The sequence below is a fragment of the Ananas comosus genome, linkage group 5, assembly GCF_001540865.1.
Source record: "Ananas comosus cultivar F153 linkage group 5, ASM154086v1, whole genome shotgun sequence".
Taxonomy (NCBI): domain Eukaryota; kingdom Viridiplantae; phylum Streptophyta; class Magnoliopsida; order Poales; family Bromeliaceae; genus Ananas; species Ananas comosus.
The window spans coordinates 7,599,035-7,619,948 of record NC_033625.1 but is presented as its reverse complement, the minus strand read 5'-3'; the positions used below and the strand labels follow the sequence as shown (position 1 = coordinate 7,619,948).

At 34.2% G+C, this 20,914-nt stretch overlaps 1 protein-coding gene and 1 long non-coding RNA gene across 4 annotated transcripts; one reads left to right on the top strand and one right to left on the bottom strand.

Annotated features, from left to right (window-relative positions):
* LOC109710938 lies at window positions 619-8,364 on the bottom strand. Of its 2 annotated transcripts, none has more exons than XM_020233752.1 (7): window positions 7,957-8,364; window positions 6,468-6,497; window positions 5,767-5,865; window positions 5,125-5,251; window positions 4,500-4,821; window positions 4,208-4,262; window positions 619-2,198 (listed from the first exon to the last, which is right to left on the bottom strand). In XM_020233752.1, exons 1-7 carry the CDS (start codon window positions 8,080-8,082, stop codon window positions 2,148-2,150), a joined length of 810 nt encoding a protein of 269 aa, XP_020089341.1. In that variant the 5' UTR covers window positions 8,083-8,364; the 3' UTR covers window positions 619-2,147. The 2 variants fall into 2 exon arrangements, with proteins under 2 accessions (XP_020089341.1, XP_020089340.1); XM_020233751.1 differs by lacking the exon at window positions 619-2,198 and adding an exon at window positions 2,371-2,694 and having other exon boundaries at window positions 7,957-8,363.
* LOC109710063 lies at window positions 12,960-14,566 on the top strand. 2 transcript variants are annotated; one of them, XR_002216276.1, is made up of 3 exons: window positions 12,960-13,059; window positions 13,219-13,323; window positions 14,022-14,566. It is a non-coding gene; the product is annotated as an uncharacterized LOC109710063 (long non-coding RNA). The 2 variants fall into 2 exon arrangements; XR_002216275.1 differs by lacking the exon at window positions 14,022-14,566 and having other exon boundaries at window positions 13,219-13,529.

The following is a 20,914-nucleotide window of genomic DNA, read 5'->3' as shown; positions in this document are numbered from 1 at the left end:
CTAGAACCTTATGAATGATCCCTGTCTAGTCCTCTTTGCATAGAGCCTTATTAGTCAACGGTAACCCTAATATTTTGTTAAAAATTTACCCACTCTACATTCCAAATATTTGGCAAGACTAGTGCCTTCTGAGGCCTACCTCCCAAATAAAATAATTTATTTATGTTTATTTACCTTCACACCTAAGACCCACTCAAACAAACCCACATGAACCGATACTCCTAAAACATTAACGACAAAGCATGATTGGCTAGTATAACAAAAAAGGGTGAAATCCAATCCACGAAATAATTTGATCTATGGAAAGATCCATCTGTCTAGATATCATCATATACATCTAGAAAGCCATATGTTTTGGAAGAAGCTTGTACAGTTTGGGAAGGGGTTTTTATTGATAAAAAAGAAGAATCTATTTCACCAAGCCTCTCTTTGGGACAGTGCTCAAATCATTACGCCTTTCGTGCAAGTCAGAAACTTAACCAATAGAAAATTTCGCTATCTTAGGACCGTTATAGTTACGGCCGCATCCAAATGCATGTGTAAAAGATCATAATCGCACTTAAAAGCCGAGTACTCTACCGTTGAGTTAGCAACCCGGATAAATAGGATACGTAGATACGATCGAAAAATACAAAAATCAATTATTCTTCAAATACTTCTTCTCTGTCTCACAAGAGAATAGAGTGCCGTCGGCGTACTAAATGAGAGTCGCCAAACTATCCATAGAGGGTCCAATGCCTTTGATCAGATCGTGTGTGTTTGCCGCTTCCATTATCCTGGTTAAGCATTTTCAACATCCACCATCACCCCAACCCCCTCTATTTTCTTTACAGCCCCACACAACCAATTTGCTCGCTATGACAAAAGCATCGAACAATAGTTTACTTTTAAGAAAAGCTAACTGGGATGTGAAAATAAGGGCTTGTATGATTCCTTTCAGTCTATTTGCCACTCCAGTACTTTTGAACTTGTCTTCTGTATCCCATTCAATAAACTAACGGGTCGAAAATAATTGGATCACATTGCACCTTGAAATAAGAAAAATCAATAGGACGTGTGGAGATCCGTCCATCATACAACTCAATGAAAATATTAAACACGTCCCAAAAGCTCTAATAAAAACTCAAGTGAGAAACCATTTGGACCTGGCGCTTTGTCATCTCCTAGTTGGAACACAACTCTCTTAATCTATTCCATAGTAAAGGGGGTAGTTAGCTGTTTAGGGTTCGAAACTCGCCTGGTTTGGAAAAGTTCACTCTAATCTCCATGAACGGCAATTTTTCTCCATTTTGTCCTCTACCGCCCTAATCTCGTTAGAACGCCATTCTGTTATTGGTTATTGCATGGAAAAACTTTGTATTTCCATGTCCGAGTTTCCACAACACTTCGCCGTTCTCAAGTGCACCTGAAAACCTACCTTTAAGGTTCTCCCTTTTGTCAATTAACTCCTTCGTTAAGACCTGGAACTCCTCTACTCCGTCTATATACTAAATTTCTTGCAATAGTACTCATTTTGCTTTCATGATATTATAAGAATTGTTCGCACACCACTCTCGTATCTGTTTATGACAGTGGCGCAGTTTGGTCGTAAAAGATAACACTATAATCCCATGAGTCTCCAGTTCTCTCTAGCATGCCAGGGGACTTGAAAGAAAATTCTTAATTTTCAACCAAACATCTTCAAGTCTAAAAACACTACCTCTGTCTTACCCCAATAGAAAGAAGAATTGGACAGTGATCTGTGATAATTCTGGAAACTGCCTCTACCTTCGAAAGTGGAAATTTCAAATTCCGCTCGGTCGAAATGAGGAGATGATCTTATTTCGCAAGAGCTGGACCAAGTGAATAATTGATTTACCATAGGCAACTCCAAAAGCGCGAGATTCCGAATAAGATCATCGAACATACGTCTCACTCTATTGCTCCACATTCCGCCTCTCCGTTCAGCTAGACTTATGGTACAGTTAAAATCATCACAGACAACCCAGCCACCCTTACAGATATCCCTAAAGAGCAGCAGTTCCATACAGAAATCATCCGTACCCTCCCAAGATGGAGGGCCGTACACATTAGCGACATAGAAAGTTTCCCCGCTCTGAGCATGAGAAAGTCGGATTGTGAGTGAGAAATTTTTCGTGATCACCTCACTACATGAAAAAATCCGTGAGCTCCAACAAGTTAGAAGCCCACTGGATGCTCTGCAAGCACCAAATAAGAAAATGTTAAGATAAGCTCTGTTGTAGTTGCCTAAACATTCCAAACATAGAAACAACTTCACACTCGACATTCACTCACAGTGGACCAATCAAATACTCAAATTAAATGAGGAATTATATGAATTAGGATAAGAATCAAAAGCACATTAGTTTGTTAGGTTGCCAAATATATGCATGGTAAATTAAATTGTGTAGTCCAAATCAAGTAAAAGAATCGGTGATATACAAATGATTGGAACAAAGAATGCGAGCTCCATCCATGTAGGAGCTTAACAGATATATTTGAAAGAAGAAAATGGTCAGTTGTATACAATTGGTGTTACATAAATAAATTGATTTTACGGTGCTCTCCTGGTGAGCTGTGTTGTTGGTGATAAATTAGTAAGAACCTAAAACTGCCACCCTATGGGGCCTTAAGAACACTGCACAGTGAGTTGTATGCATTTACACACAGTTTGAACTTCTCCTCCGCGACGGCCTGCACGAAAACAAAGATGATCCATCTTGGAATAGTAGGACTTTCGATAACTCAATTTTGACAGGTCAGGGTATAATCTTCTTAGTTATTTTCTCGGATGATGTTTTTTTAAGGGTTAATTGCCTATATACTCCTTAAAACTTCGAAAATATCTCATTTACCGCTACTTTTTTTCTTTCCAATATGCCCCTCATGCGTTTTCCGTTATTCCAAAATACCCTTACAGTTACCGCCCATTAAGTTAACGTGGATTAAACGTGAGTTAAATATTTATTAGAATTAAAAAAAATTAAAATGCCTCTTTTGCCCTTAACTTAAGGGCAAAGGAGAAATGTTGGTGATAGTAGAAGGGTATATTTAAAAAGACCAAAAATCAAAATACTTTTCGTGCCCCTAACTTAAGGAAAAATAAAAAAAGTCGATGATGGTGGAAGGGTATATTTGAAAGGTCAAAATAGTAATTTCATACAGATAACAGCTATTGCTAACAATTCATTAACGGAATTTTAACTCTAGGGGTATATTTGAAATAGGTTGGAACGTAAAAAGGGTATTTTCAATATTAGCTTTCTAAGAGGGATAAATCAGAAAGCCGGAAACTTTTCAGGGGTATATAAGTAATTGCCCCATATGTTTTTAAGGGTTACTTTCATACAGATCCCTTCAAATATAGTGAATTACAAATATATCCTTACAAAGTTCAACTTTCATATATTGTCCCTGCAAAAGTCCTAATATTTTCAAATATGTCACTCTGGTTTATTACCGTTACAACACAGTTTATTTTATAAGTGAAATGATCATTTTGCCATCACAAATATATCTATCCCAAAGTCCCAACTGTTAATTGAAGAGAGGTAAAAAGGTCAATTTACCTTATTAACTAACTAGGGTTATGTATTTTACTTATGGTTAATTAATTTTTCTAACGGATCCTAACAGCAGGGACATATTTGAAAACATCAGGAGTTTTGTAGGGACAACATATGAAAGTTGAACTTTGTAGGGATATATTTACAATTCACTATATTTGTAAGGACCTGTATGAAGTTAACCCTTTTTTTAAAAGCAATGTCCTTGTAAATGGCCTCATTGGACTTTGCAAGATCCTCTGTAGAAGTGTTGCTTGAGAAAAGCAGTTAGAGTAAAGCTATTTAGAAGGGCTTCAACAGCTTTATTAGTTAAAGCCACCAACAACTTCCTGCTGCAACCAGAAACAAAAGCTTCAAAATGAAACTTCTACTTTTGGAGGGCAGCAACTCACTTCACCATCGGACATAACGAGAAGGTTCATTATATTTAGTTGGCAAATGCCTAGTTGATACTCAAATAGCGAAGCCGCTCGAAAAGACGAGCCAAACAAGCATGTGGTGCATGAAATTTCCACAAAGATGTTTATTCATGGAATTTGCCGATGTAATATCAAAAAACTATTTTATGTTTCTCCGAAACTAGTATATAAGAATGACTTCTCTTCAAAGCACTTGGATTGCTCAAAAAAACAAAAGCTGACCTGTGAAGGGCCTTGATGCTTGTCAGGATGCCACTTCAAAGCAGATACACGAAAACTGCATTTAGAAATTGAAAAATCAGTTCAATTTAATTGAAAAGAAAAAAAAGAAATTTTATATCATTATGCAAAACAAACTTACCGAAAAAGATCGAAGCACAACTTCAAAATTTTGTTTTACTAATATTTATCTCATATATATTTTTAAACTTTAGTTGTTGCATACGCTATTAAAGTAAATAGAATTGAAAAATTTTACAATATTCCAATAAATATGGAATTTGGGGGAACTTACGCGCTTTTGACCTCGTCTAGTTTTAAAGGTCCAGTAAGCGGCAACCCCAGAGTAACCCTATGGGCTTGTGAGCCTACATTAGTTGATTCATCATCACCATCATCATCACTTTCACTCCATATTCTTTTTCGTGCTTTTTGCCTTCGTGACTCATCACTCCATTTGAATGTAAATTTTGTATCATTTAAACGGAAGTTCTCCCACAATATGTAAGACCAAGCAAAACCTCGGTGCCGACCAAATACAGTTTCAAATACTGAACCAGGATGAATGAAATCATCTTCGTCATGAAAGTCATAAAAACTTTGGTTACTTTGCCAACCTGAAAAAATTTAAAATATTATGACAATGGTAACGGAGGTGCCAAAGATGTCAATCAGCATGTATTATAAGGAGTATAATGCAAATATGTATAGTCTGAGGGCACACATGCAGAAAGCCCTCAGAAATGAATGCAAAAACAAATAAAACAACAGTGGTATCATGACAAAGTGAATTGGTTCACATATATGAGAAGGCTATAAACAAAATTCAAGATATCATAAAAACCTGAGTTGAGATTTTATGTGCCAAACCAAAGTAACATCAGAAAGAGAAGAGTGCAATTTTGTAAGAAGAAACTCACACTTGCTCCCACCATTTTTGCCTTTCCCAGAGTGGGAGGAACTGTGACGATTGGATTTTCCACAACGTTTAACACGAGGAATATTGTCACATCCATGCGAATCAGCAAACCAATTTACATCTGCATCCTAGTAAGGAACGTCCCAACAATTCCATTAGAAAGACAATAGATGGACGAAAGCAATGGGTAACCATATAATGCTGTCAACTGTGAAGCCATTAAGTTCCAAAATATGTTCAACAAGAAACAAAATCCTAGTTGTTCAGAGTCCAACAGTAACTATGTACGCTAGCACTGATATTAAGCGCCTATTTGGCCATCTCTAGAGCAGCTTTTCTCTTCTCCAAGAAGCAACAGTCAAGCATTTTAGCACCAAATGAAAAATGTTTAGACCAATTGCCATGGTGGAAAGCTGAAATGAACTTGTCGGAACCAAGAGCAGAAGCTCTCTGATCTGAAGCTTGTTTATAAGCTGAAGCAGGAAGCTGGAGAATGTTAATGAAAAAGTTTATAAGTGCTTTTTCCAACATTTCTTCTCCCACAGTACTTTGGTAGAAGATCTAGACTCTTAGATAGGCCAAACAGGCCATTGGCAAATTTTGAAATGCTACTTTTAATGGCCTAGTAGTAGTCAAGGCACACCTGAAAGTTTAGATGTGAAGATTTGCCGTAAAGAAGATAGTCTTTAAGAGCTTTCTTTGATTCTGCACGCTTTCGGCGAACTGCATATCTGATGTAATTCTGTTGAGAAGTGCACATTGTCAAAAATACCAAATTAAAAAAAGACCATAAGACCTCGACCTTTAGCTCAAAATACTTAAAGCAATAAATGGTTTGGCCAAATACTTACTGTACACCAAGCAAATATTCATACTCGAGTATTGCAACATAGATTCATTTTTCTTAGCAAAGAGCCTTCTTTTCTAGTGAAATCAAAATCTCTTTTGATTCCCTTCAAAGTGGATGTGAGTTTCCAAATATAGGGAATAAATGAAAATAAATCTCCAATAGCCAAATACATTTAAGAACGCGGCGTATTTTTGATTCTTGATCACGAAAACAAAGATCCTATATAGTTATCCTTATTACCTTACAAAACAAACTAGAACTCAGATATAAAGAGGAGATGTCTTGTGATTTCAACAATCATTGCATATCCCAAAAACAAAAGTCCAACATAATTTTGTCCTCAATAAGTATTGATGACCAATATGTAAATGGACAAACTAGTAGGACAACAATATTCCATGTGAGAAGAATCATAGATTGAAGGTGAGATAAGTTATTTAAACAATTTTAGAGAAAGGGAACAAAAAAACAAAAGGGAAGCTTCAATATTATACCTTACATGGTTTTTGACTGCTTCTTTCACCCTGGAGGAGAACAATATAGAAGTTAGAATAATTACGTAAACTGTAAAGTACTAAGCAAGGAAGAACTAAGAATAGTACAAAATGGCTGAAGAGTACTTAAAAGAAAATGAAATTTCTTTCAGATTAACTCTAAATTGCTTCAGGAAACCAATAGGTTTCAACTCCCTCAATGCTCTTTTACTCTCTCCAGACAGAATAGTGGGTGTAAAACAAAAAAAAAACAAAACAAAACAAAAAAAAAAGAAGAAGAAAAACTATACTAATGATGACATCTCAACATAGACTCAAACAGATGATATGAAAATACTAATGTGATTTGTGGCAGATACGCAGGGCAATGACAAAGTATGAGTTGAAACTATCATAATGTTCATCCAGGGAAATAAAGCATTTAATACATTTGATTGCAATGAATTAATTCAGATGAAAAAACAGAAAAAAAAAAAAAAAAAAAAACACAAGTATCTGTATGTGATTTTTGAATACTAGCATCTACGAAATATAATTCTGTGAATAGGTGCATATTTTTGTGGGTGTATGGTAGAAAATCAATCAAGATGGAAAGAGGGTACAAAAACACTTTTCATTCAAGGACCTGAAAATGTAGATTACCTAAAAATGATCAAAAATTCAAAAGGCTTTCTACATTCCCATGATAAAAGGTGATTTTTCTACAAATCTTATACATAAAAATCTTATTTCCGGAATATTTCTCCTCCTCTCTTGACCTATCAACGAAACAAAGAACCTGTCCATATTGCAGCGTGAAATTTTCCATTTACCAATTCTCCACAATTCCATTCTTGGTGGTTTAATTATAAAAGTTCTGTTTTATTCTTGATTTTGCAACACACTCTCAATTCAGGCTTTTGCAGCAATTTTTCACCCTTTTTTTTTTGTCTTTTCTTTTTAAAGCACAATATGAAACATCAACACGAATGAACTACAATCAATCTTTTGTTCTTTTGCTAAATATATACCAAAGAAACCACAAGAGAGTTCCATCTTTGATTAAAAACCCATCAAGCTTCACAACAATAGAAATTTAATAGAATGAACCACATACTATGTACCATCAAAACACAAAAAAAAAAAAAAGGAATTACTCTATATCATAGTCACAAATTTTCCATTTTCCTTTTCTCTGCAACATCCTTGTTGGTCCGTGTCTACGCCACACAACAATTCAAGGTTTTTTTTTCCCCCAAAAAATTTCCTTCCTTTTCCCCCTTTTTTAGGAAATTTAGATACATTTATTACATCATGAATTACACTCCTACATTGTTCTCATCCTATTTAGACACCAACAAAGGAATCAAGGCCACGAAGCTCCACAAATACACTAAATTAACACAATGCACCACTTAAACACGAAAAGCATCACCATTTACGTCAAATTCCTACAACAACATCCCCCCGAAAAAGCGGGAAAAAAAGGAAAATTGAGTCATCTCACTACCTTGTAATCGAATTTACTCTTCCATTTGGCTAATGATAGGGGCGTGGAATGGAATTGCGCGAATTGGGTCGACGAGCACACCCTATTCCGCACAATGGGTATGCTCCTCCATGAACTCGCTTGCATAATTCGTAATCCAAACCCTATTCCGCGAATCGCAGGGGAAGGGAACGAGAGAGGGAGAAGGAACAGCGTAGGGTTCTTATTCTCGCTCCGCCATTGAATTAGCGAAAGCGGAGATCGCGCGAACTACTCCGCAACGCCTCCTCCTCGCCCTAATTTCGCGTGTGGAATTGTGCGTGCGGGATTGGGAAACGGGATAAATGGGAGTCGGAATAAGTGGCCGAGCTCGCTATTCCGCGCGGAATAAGTATTCCGGGTGGAATAAGCCCGGGAATAGAAGCAAAGTGCTCGACGAAAAGTCCACTAGGAATGTCGATGAGAACGATATCCAAAATTTTATCAGAATCCAACCACAAACAAAGTGAATTTATTTAATGCTAAATTAATAATATAATTTTGGATATGAATATCAAAAATAAAAATAAAATAGATTTGAATTCGGGTATGAATTTTGATTGTACCGATCTGAATCCGAAATTATTTTACATTATATATAATATACATATAAATATTTGATGTTGTATTTTAATTTATATTTTAAAAATTTAGATTTAATGTAATATATTTTGAAATATTGTAATGATAAATAATTGTTTCGGATTCGGATTTTCGAGCTCAGGCTCGAATTCGGGTTTCGGATTTTTGATCCGATTTGGGTTTGGATATGGATTTTTAAAATCCACCGTATTAGGGTTTGGGTTCAGATTTCGAATTTGGTAGTTGGGTTCGGATTCGATTTTTTGAAAATCCATCCTGTATCCGACACGGTGACATTCCTATTCTATACAATACATTGAGATTTACTTTACAATAGTTTGGTAATGACTATAATTAATAATTTAAAAATCGAGTTGAATGGTCTGTTCAACCGGTTCAATGATAATCCAATTCATAAAGCAGTTTGATTTAATTTTTTGAATCGAATAAATCAAAAAATTATTTTGAACCATTTGAATTAGTAGTTCAACTATCGAACTAGTGAACTGGTTCAATTTTAATCAATGATCAAGTTTTTTTTTATCAAATTATATTAAAATCCAACGACTTAAAATCAACGCCTGAATTTATTTTCTATTAGCACATAATAGTAGTATTAAAACTTACCATTTATATCTACTTAATTTGGTCTAAAAAGTAGTATTTTATAATTATGTATGATATTACAATAATAATATTATTTTCTAGAGTCCGGCTAGGGTGTTATTAATAGCACCAACGATTTGGTGCTATCGAGTTTTCCACCGTTAGATTTTAACTCTTTAACTATTTTTACCCGTTAGATTATACTATTCAACCAATAACTTATTCAACCCTAGGAGGCCCATATCATCCTAACAGTATATTTTTTCATCTAAGGGCCGAAAACCTAATAGCACCAATAGTTTGGTGCTATTGATAGTATTTCAACCTAGTTTTATTTTCTATATCAAAATTAAAAATAATAATTAAAATATTTATAACTTTATATTAAGGTCACTAGTTCAACCAATAATAATTAAATATTAAAAAAAAATTATATTTATGATTTAGTAGAATAACATATTTTACCTATGAAGTGATTTATTTTACTTGAAAAAACAGACTTGAAGATCCAAAAAAGAGAAAAATAAAATTACAGGGTATGAAAGTGATACACTTTAAATCATAGGATATTAAAGTAAGAAAGTGCGAAACTATTAAAGTAAGAAAGTGCGAAACTATTGGGGTGGTATTTGAAGTTTTTTCATAATAACATTTGGGTTTGTAACTATTGGGGTGGTATTTGAAGTTTTTTCATAATAACATTTGGGTTTGTAACGACCCAGCCCACTAACAACAATAACTCGTTGGGCCTAACCACCGGCCTAAAATGCTTAAGCCCAGTTATTATTACTAGTGTCTAAGTCTCTTATAAAGACAATGACAACTCCGATGTGGGACTATTGGGGTGTCACAGACTCCCCCCGTTAAGACCCTGACGTCCTCGTCAGTCTAATAACACACACAGCCCAAAATCACCAGGCAATGTGAGACTCGTCTCGCTAGCCAGTCATCTAGACCCTGGCTCAGCCGAGACTCGCCACACATATCCAGCTGGTGAACCGGCTCTGATACCAAATGTAACGATTCAGCCCACTAGCAAAAATAACTCATTGGGCCCAACCACCGGCCAAAAATGCTTAAGCTCAGTTATTATTACTAGTGTCTAAGTCTCTTATAAAGACAATGACAATCTCATTCCCATCCGATGTAGGACTATTGGGATGTCACAGTATTTCTAGCATTATTTTTATTTGCTATATTTTATTTCTGTTTTCAAAGATACTATTGAATTATAGTCCTTTTATCATTTTCTATACTGTTTTTTTCAAAGACATTACTAAATTATTATTTTCTTGCCAATATCTTTACTATTTTTAATAAATGTATGATGTTAGATAGAAGTCAACAACTCCATTAAAAAATACTGATTAGATAGTAGAAAAAAACAAAATAAGCCTGCAAGATCGATTCATTTAAAGCTTCTATCAAATATTTTCAACTATTTTTTTCACTATTTCTAGCTTCTTTTTTTCTTATGAAAATAAGTCGAATGCATGCTCTACTGGTGCTTTTTAATTAAGCAACTCGCTTTTGTCTAAAGTTTTAAGTTTATTACTTATAATGTAGAGATTGACAAATAAAAAAAAAAAAAGAAGAAAAGTTTAATGATGTATTGACAAAAAAAAATTATACAGCTTAGAAATTGAAAAGATTAGTATAGTGTAGCTAAGTTTTTTTTACTTTTGCGTTCGGTCATAATTATTATTAATAAAATATATAGGATAGAGAGGTACAAAAGGAATTTTATATTTCATTTAATTTTTTTTATTTTTTGAGATAATCAAAAACAAGCTTGATAATTTTCTTAAAAATAATAAAGAATAATTAGAAAAAGTATATGTTTAGAAAAACGAGATAAAGTATAAATCAAAGAATAGTCCTATTCTAGTGGCGAGAGAGAATAGCTTTTAACGAATTATTCTAGAATAACCCAAAATTTCTCCTTTCTACTAAAATAAATTAACTCTATCAAAATAACTTATGTTTGGCAGACACTTGCCGCGGTAAAATGCTCTACACCTCAGTTATTTTTGTACTAACATATGGTCCAAAATTATATAAGCATAATGCTGTTTTATTTTATTTTGTATTTCTACAAAAATCATCCAAACACCTCTTTGCGAAAATTACAGCTTTAATCCAAATACTCTTATTTTTAACAAATACTCTGTTTTTAAAATGTTCCGTAACTATCACACCCCGAATTACACGTTTTCTGGGGCAAGCCAACAAACCTGCTGTATATATAAAAATTTTTCCTGTATACAAAGCGATAGCTGTACCTGTAAACAAACCAAGCTACAACCATAAGCTAAAAAGCTGCTAAACTATATATATATATATATATAGAGAGAGAGAGAGAGAGAGAGAGAGNTTCTTGAGGTAACAAAAAACAAGCTTGATAATTTTCTTAAAAATAATAAAGAATAATAAAGAATAATTAGAAAAAGTATATGTTTAGCAAAACGAGATAAAGTATAAATCAAAGAATAGTCCTATTCTAGTGGCGAGAGAGAATAGCTTTTAACAAATTATTCTAGAATAACCCAAAATTTCTCCTTTCTACTAAAATAAATTAACTCTATCAAAATAACTTATGTTTGACGGACACTTGCCGCGGTAAAATGCTCTACACTTCAGTTATTTTTGTACTAACATATGGTCCAAAATTATATAAGCATAATGTTGTTTTATTTTATTTTGTATTTCTACAAAAATCATCCAAACACTTCTTTGCAAACACTTCTTTGCGAAAATTACAGCTTTAATCCAAATACTCTTATTTTTAACAAATACTCTGTTTTTAAAATGTTCCGTAACTGTCACACCCCAAATTACACGTTTTCCGGGGCAAGCCAACAGATTTGCTGTATACATAGAAATTTTTTCTGTATACAAAGCGATAGCTGTACCTGTAAACAAACCAAGCTACAACCATAAGCTAAAGAGCTGCTAAACTGAATATATATATATATATATATATATATATAGAGAGAGAGAGAGAGAGAGAGAGAGAGAGAGAGAGAATTAGGATTAGGCTGGAATACTATTGATAGCAAAACGCTCTTTTTGCTATCAAGTTTTTAACCCCTGGATGAGAAATTGTAGGGATAAGATGATATTAGTCAGTTAGAGTTGAGTGGTCCCCCTAGGGTTGAGTGATCCCCACTGGTTTATAGTATTTAATCGAATGATTAGAAATGATGAAAAGAGTTGATGCCAAGGCTAAAAATTTGATAGCAAAAATTACGTTTTGCTATCAATAGTATTCTAGCCCAACTATATATATATATATATAGAGTGGGCTGGTATGCTTTTGGAAGCACGGAGCCCTCCGTGCTTCCAAGTTGTTTTCGATGTTCGGACTTTCGAATCGACGATCGGCTCCGTTAGAGTCGATCTAGAGTATTTGAAGTACCTAGAAAATAAATTTTGCGATTTTTCGATATCATTTGCCTAGTGATCGAAGGGGCTCAAAATCAATAATTTTAACGGCCGTGGTGAGCCGGTTGCAAGTTTAACGGTGTAGAAATATCCAAATCACATGAAATTTTGATAGAAAATTCTTTATACCATATAAAACAAGATCAATAACTTCGATCTAAAATTTTAATGTCATATCATCATATTTTGTGAGATTTTTATTTTCAGCCGTTGATTTTGAGCCACTTCGATCACTAGGCAAATGATATCGAAAAATCGCAAAATTTATTTTCTAGATACTTCAAATACTCTAGATCAAGTCTAACGGAGCCGATCGTCGATTCGAAAGTCCGAACATCGAAAACAANTGCTAACAAAGAAAAACCACTTGGCTAGAACTGAATAGAGATAATCCCACCATCAGAATCAATGAATGAGTCTCGTACATCCGATGCATTTGGTAACACCTTTCAAGTAAGTGCTCTCAATTTATTTATTTATTTTTTAGAGAAATAAGTGTCCTCAATTTCATATCTCATTGATCTCATAAAATATCATGTAACTTTGTAATCGAAGTGCAATAGATAATAATAGTACATTTTAAGTTTTCAATTGATATTTTTTGTTCTAAAGAATTGTAGGATTGGATTGAAGAAATGGTAGAATATGTGAAGTTGTGGGGGTGAGGAGGATGTTCTGGAGCATCCAAATATGCATGCCATACACATGCTGCAGAGGGTAAAACATACCTTGCATCCTCTCCCCCATTCCTATGACATCAACTGTAATTTACCACACAAACTGTTTGGATTTTGTTCTTTTACTCCCAAATCCTGCTATTGCCTTTGTTGTAATCTCTAGATTAAAAAAAACAAAGAGATAAAATTGGGTTTTTCTTTTTTTGCACATTTACCTTGAGAAATATATCAAATACTAATTTTTCAGGCTTGTCCCTATAATTACACATTTTTGACAAGGGTATTTATGCAAAGATAGGAAAATAAAAAAGAAAAAATTGTCCAAATTGGTTTATTTGAGTAGTGCCTACGTAGTATTTGAGAGAATGACTAGGAAAGCTAAGAGGAGGCTATATTACACTCCTGGTCCTCAAACTATAAGTTGCACAACACTTTGATCTTCAAACTTAAGTACATGATGATGGTAATATTGAGGCCATTTTACATCTACCTGTAAATTCATGAAGAAGATGGATGATGTAAAATTACCAATTTGTAGATACTAATGTTCATTGCATATTAAAATAATGAGAGAATGCTGTGAACCATGAAAATTGTGTAAGATTGTAGACTTATCGCGTATCTCTAAAATAATGATGTACACTGAAGGAAAATACCATGGAATTAAAAATATTCATACTACATGAAGTCTAAAGTTTAATCAGAGTGAAATTAAATGTTTTATATCCTGTTTTTCAGTTTTTAGGCAGAGAGACTTTCTGAATTCTACGAAGCATTCAAAGGTGTTCATATCGGTACCTTTGAACTTCATTTCTCAATTATTTTCACTGAAGTGCTCAAGCTATTAATTTGACATAAGTGCAATTATAACTATGTAGGTTCCAACCGTGTCTAGATGTTCATCGAGTAGGTAGTTCATCCACTATGTAACCTTGCGCTACATTCATCATGTGCTGTTTTTGAAGTCTAAATTATATTTGTTCACTTCGCCAAGAAGTTTTTTGGAAGGCATCAAAATTTTATTTAAGAATATATGATTTTCAAAGAGGCGTTCTATGTGTAAGAGCTCACTTGGGAAGGATTAATTAGCAACACTTTGGGTAGATGATTTCCAATTCTCTTTTAAAGTGTATAAAATAGTGAGCTTTTCGTTTCTTTATGATCTTATTGATGGGTCCTAATTGAGACAAAAAAATTACTTAAAATTTGATGCCTTTTGATAGAGGGTCCTCTTCTCATACTAATAATTGGTTTATCAATACAAAATACTAATGAAAATTTTCTGTTAGGAAATTTAAATCCAATTTTGACAATGTGCTACACTGAGGGAAGGTCTGAATGAGTTCGCATAGAAAATATTTGCTTAAATGCAGTTTCAAGTAAGAATATTTGTTGAATATTATAAAATGGTTTTAGAGACTGTTTAAGATCATCTTTCTTTCCTCTTTATTTGGGTAACATAGTACCTTTTTTTTCTTTTTATTATGTAAGTTTGTTTATGATCATAGGATGCTTTAAATATATAGTTAATTCTATATGTAATTGCTGGTAATGCTTAAAACCTATTAGATGTCATTTGGGCTCTGCATTTTCCCAGTTGATTGGACCATGTAATTCAATAAATTATATTGAGTGTCCTTAATTAGACAATGTAATATAGTGAATGCAATTTTGAGTGCACTATACAAGGAAACAGAAAAAAAAAAAAAAGAAGAAGAGAAGTTTATAGTATTTTAATTGCAAGTAATGTTGTTAAGAATCTAGCAGCTCTGCTAGGTATATTCTTGGGAAAGAGGAGAGCATGGGAGGCTCAGATTCGGAGATGATAAGAGTAGTAAAATGGTTCCTCAAAAGGTTTAGCTCTTAGTTAGAGAAATCAAATACAATATTAAAAAAGTAAAATTATTCTTTATATAGGATAATAGAGAGATTATATGAAAATTTCTTAAATTTTTCGTTATTGAATTATCTAAGAAAAGTTGGACTTCCTAATTTAAACATCTACAGAACATTCATTCCATCGCATGCAGAATATTTTCTTTAGGTATTATGTTTATCTAACAAGCTGTTGAACCAGCTCAACTTATGTCGGTTTGATTATCAACATTGAACTATGTGTGCCAAGCTTTTCAACTAGGATTTTCATGCCTGTTAGCTTATTTTGAGGTTGATGAGAGTAATAGTTGAAATTCTTCTATTTTTTTGTTGGTAATTTGCAATTTTGTGAAATTTTCTTCAAATTTCATGAATTTTTGATATAAATTGATTTTTTTTGCCTAAATATAAAGAAAATCTTGACAAATTTGTGTAGATTATACTATCATTTTCATCAACTGCTATATAATTTTATTTTTTCTATAGAATCAACCCGCCGCAATGCACGGGTACCTTCACTAGTATATATATAAAACCTCGAGGGGTTTCAGTACATATAAAAAGTCCACTACACACTCGCTCCAGCAAGTACCCCGACAACAACACAGTATGTACAAGGAAAGTCCAAAACTGCCTCTAGAAGGTACTCCTCTAGTACTGCAGCAAGGCTGAAAGGAATCTAGCTCGCGACTCTCTTTCCACGATCAGAATCGGCGACAGCAGCAACCGCGGACGAGCTCTGCAAAAAGGGGTAAAACAACTGGGTGTGAGAACTACTACAAAAGGGAGTAGTCCTCAGTGAGTACCGTCACCGACTTCAACGGCTCACCCACTAAGTCTATAGAAAAGTGCGTATGAGATAGTAAGGAAAGCTAGAAATCCTACAGCTATATGCCACTATACTATCGCTAACCAACACTGGCTATCTGTAGATATAACAAAAATATAATCTCTGACCCAAACTAACTAGGGATTGTGAACGCACCCGTCCGTCCCGCATGCCGAAGCTACACCGCACACCACCCCGAGGGCTGCCGGTGGAGAGCAAAGTCCTAACCGGACACTACGGCATCAACGCAAAAGCACGTAGACAAACTCCGGAGCGGCACTCGTGGGCGCGACCCAACCGAGTATGCAAGCGTATCTCTGTCGAGCTCAATCAGGCTCTCACAAGCTATAATCAATGCAAATGGGTCTAACTGGTCTAACAACCCAAACTCACGTGCCCTTGGCACAATCTGAGGCAAAATACAGAAATCTGGGTCCACCGTCAACCACGACGACACCCGATAGCCCAAAATAGTCTACACACTACTGTAAAATAAGCTCGGCATCCCAGCACGAGCGTAAACTCATCCTACACTAATCTGGGTATCCACCGCATACGAACAGCGGCGATACAAACGAACCACAGCTTCTAAAGCTAAATCTGGTAATTTTCAGAAATGACAGTGTGGAATCTATATGTTTTCTCCTAAGTCAGACACAAATCCAACATGTAAAATTATAATTCTAGCTTAACTCCAAATTCATATTTTATACTCTAATAGGGATGTCAACGGGTCGGGTTTGGGTCGGATTTTCAAAAACCCGAATCCGAACCCGAATACCAAGTTGATACCGGAACCCGAACCCGACGGGTTTTAAAAATCCATACCCATATCCGGCCCCGACCAAAAACCCGAAACCCGAACCCGAACCCGATCCCGAAAACCCGAATCCGAAAACCCGAACCCAAAATAATGAATTTTTTTACCATATTTCAAAATATATTATAGTAAAATTAAAATTTCAAAATACAATCAAATACAATCAAAATACATTCATACCATATAATATCAATATTTCGATACAAAATTTCAAAACACAATCAAAATTTCAAAACACAATCAAATACATTCATGCCATATAATATCAATATTTCGATTGAAAAAACGTAAATTCAAATAGTTAAATACAACAATACATTCGCTAAATATCTAGTACAATTTCTAGATATCAAAATGTTACTTTAGAATTTAAATAAGTTATCTAACACAACATTCGCTTAGCCTCCTCGTCATTGGTCAATCCTCCAAGATGCGTTGGCAAATTATATATTATTCTTGTACATGAGAAAAGATACAAAAACTATTAAAAGTATTTCTAGAATAATAAATTCTCATACTATTTTCTAAAAAATTGATTAGAAATTACCTCATCAACATCAATGATGCCACCTTCATCATCATCATCCAACGAAGATCGATAATACGATGTAGCTGTAGAGGAATCTACAAATAACATATTATATATCAATATAAATAATAACTATAATAGACATATTTTAAATTACTAAATTGTATATCACTAAATAAAAAAAAAAAAACCTTCTTGATGAAATTTTGCCCAAAGACAATCACGAGTACACATTAATGCTTCTAAAACATCAGGATGGAGCCGATTTCGATGTGGGCTTAAAAATCTTCCACTAGTACTAAATGCCGACTCGGATGCAACGGTAGAAATAGGAATTGCAAGGATATCTCTAGCCATCATCATCAATGTAGGGTACTTGAGGCCATTACTTTTTCACCAAGCCAACATATCAAAATTATCTGTTCTTGGTAAAGGATCCTCCTCTAAGTAATGATCCAATTCGGATTTTATAGGTGTACTAAATGTTGATTTCTTCTTCTGCATCATATATTGATCATAAATAACAGTAAAATTCTTCCTGTTAATTATACTACCACTGCCAACTTCAGTAATAGAAGAAGAAAATGAATGAGAAGATTCACCACCAACTTCCTTGTCTCGCTTGTTTCTTTCTTAATACTCACTAAGGAGATCATAACCTAATTGTCGAATTCTATCAACTTCATTATTGACTTCGGTACTGTAAATGGTCGAAAAATAACAATCCAATAGAGTCAACTTATATCTTGGATCCAAAACAGTTGCTACTCCCATAATGCCATGAATTATATGCCAATATTTATCAAATTTTTTCAGCCTTTTTTCAGCCATGGATCTAATCATCTCATTAAGATCTACAGACCACTGAAGTAATGTCAATCAAATATCGCACACTTTTTCAAAAAATAGATTAGTCGTGGGATATCTTGTACCGGAAAAAATTTCGATTGCACTATAGAAAAGTTCGAGCCTCTCACACATGTCCCCCGCTACACACCAATCGTCTTCTGAAGGCAAGCACTTGTATAATGGCTCACAAAGTTTCAAGTATGAGAAAACATCCCTATATACCAAAGCTGATTGAAGCATTAAAAACATAGAATTCCTTCGCGTTTTATACAATCAAGCACCAATTTCTTAGTACTTGAAATGTCCAACTAACGGGCTGTTTCTTCAAACTTTTCCTCTCTCTTTGGTGTTGCCTTCCAAAATACAACACTATCTCGTATTTTCTCAAGAGCATCTCCTATCATCTCTAATCCATCTCTAATAATTAAATTAAGAATATGTGCACAACAACGCATGTGAAAAAAACGCCCACGGACCATAAAAGACCTCTTTTCAAGCTTATCCAATAGGATATCTACAATAGCATTATTCGAATTGCAGTTGTCTACTGTTAGAGTAGAGAGCTTTTTATCAAGATTCCAATCAATAAATGTGTCCATCAATACATCAGAAAGTGTATTAGTACTGTGTGGACAAGGTACATAGGCAAACCTATAATGAATAATAATGAAAGTAACTTTTATGAATGAGAAATATGAAAAGTAATACTACTTGCATACAAAAATTAAAATATACCTCAACACTCGACTTTGCAGCATCCAAGAATCATCAATAAAGTGAGTCGTGATCGCCATAAAGCCTCTCTTTTGGTTCTTAGCTGTCCACATATCAGTAGTAATAGCAATTCTACTTCAATTTGATTTCAATAAATTCATCGTATTTTCCTTCTCATAATCATAAATTTTTAAAATTTCATTTCTCACTGTATTTCTAGAAGGTTTTTTGAATGCCGGTTGAAGAGAAGCCGAGTATTTTCTAAAACCAACATGCTCTACTATGGAAATTGGATATTCATGCATAATAATCATCGACACTAACTCCTTTCTTGACACCTCTTGATCAAAGGTAAAATTGACAACCTTTACTTTCTCACCACCGAATTGTTCTAACTTTAGTTTTTTTTTATTCACTATATCTTTCATGTCTTTAAATTCGTGCTTTGGGCATACCTTCAGATGCGAATGTAAGTGGCTCGTTCCATGTTTTGTATCCCCATAAAGTTTCTTTCCATAATAATTACACTTGGCTTTTATAGCTTCACCAACTTTTTCCTTCGTAAAGTGATTCCACACCAAGGAAGTTGCTTTTTTTTTCATTACTTCATTGGTTTCTTCGTCATCACCGATAGTATCAACTGGGGACGGATTTGATCCTACATTTGTATGAATAATAGGTGGTGCCGATGAAGGTTGAGAGTTTTCATTAGCCGGTTGTGTAAACATTTTTTATCCTTTTGGTTTTTATAATTTGACCTTCTAATCAATAATCAAGAGAGTAATAAATAAAAAAAAGTATCTAGCCAAAAGGATAATTGAATGATTATGCAAATAAAACCAAAACAGAGTAGCAAATACATATACAGTTTTGCATACACAATTTTTCTGGGACAAACAATTTTTCTTTGGGAATCATCATTCATCTCATTATTGCAAATGTATCTATTGCATGGAATTGATTATTTCATGCATCTGATTATTGTATATATATATATATAGAGTGGGCTGGTATGCTTCTGGAAGCACGAAGCCCTCCGTGCTTCCACGTTGTTTTCGATGTTCGGACTTTTGAATCGACGATCGGCTCTGTTAGAGTTGATCTAGAGTATTTGAAGTACCTAGAAAATAAATTTTGTGATTTTTCGATATCATTTGCCTAGCGATCGAAGGGGCTCAAAATCAATAATTTGAATGGCCGTGGTGAGCCGGTTGCAAGTTTAACGGTGTAGAAATATCCAAATCACATGAAATTTTGATAGAAAATTCTTTATACCATATAAAACAAGATCAATAACGTTGATCTAAAATTTTAATGTCATATCATCATATTTTGTAAGATTTTTATTTTCAGCCGTTGATTTTGAGCTACTTCGATCACTAGGCAAATGATATCGAAAAATCGCAAAATTTATTTTCTAGATACTTCAAATACTCTAGATCAAGTCTAACGGAGCCGATCGTCGATTCGAAAGTCCGAACATCGAAAACAAAGTGGAAGCACGGAGCCCTCCGTGCTTCCATAAGCATCCTAGCCTCTCTCTCTCTCTCTCTCTCTCTCTCTCTCTCTATATATATATATATATATATATATATATATATATATATTTGATTATTGCAAATAGGAAAAAAACAGGTTGTTGAAGACAATAATTAACATGAAGCAACTATTGGATAACACACATGCATGCTTCTTCTTCAGCAGCATCCAAGGAAAACAAAAGCAACTGCACCAAATGCAAACATAAATCCTAATCAAAATACAAACATAAATCTAAAAAAGTCCGACTCTGCGCTAAGTGCTCAAAACTCTAAGCTTTAGGAATTAGGATGAGAAACACATCTCTCTTATCCCTTGGAAACAGTTTCATTCTTTTGGCAGTTACAGATGACATGACCTAAGGCTTGATAGGCTGATTTTAATTCACCATCTCAGAGGCATTTTTATGCCTCATTTCCATTTTCTGCTCCTTTGAAATAGAAGAGCTTAAAAAATACTATCAAGCTATTTAACAC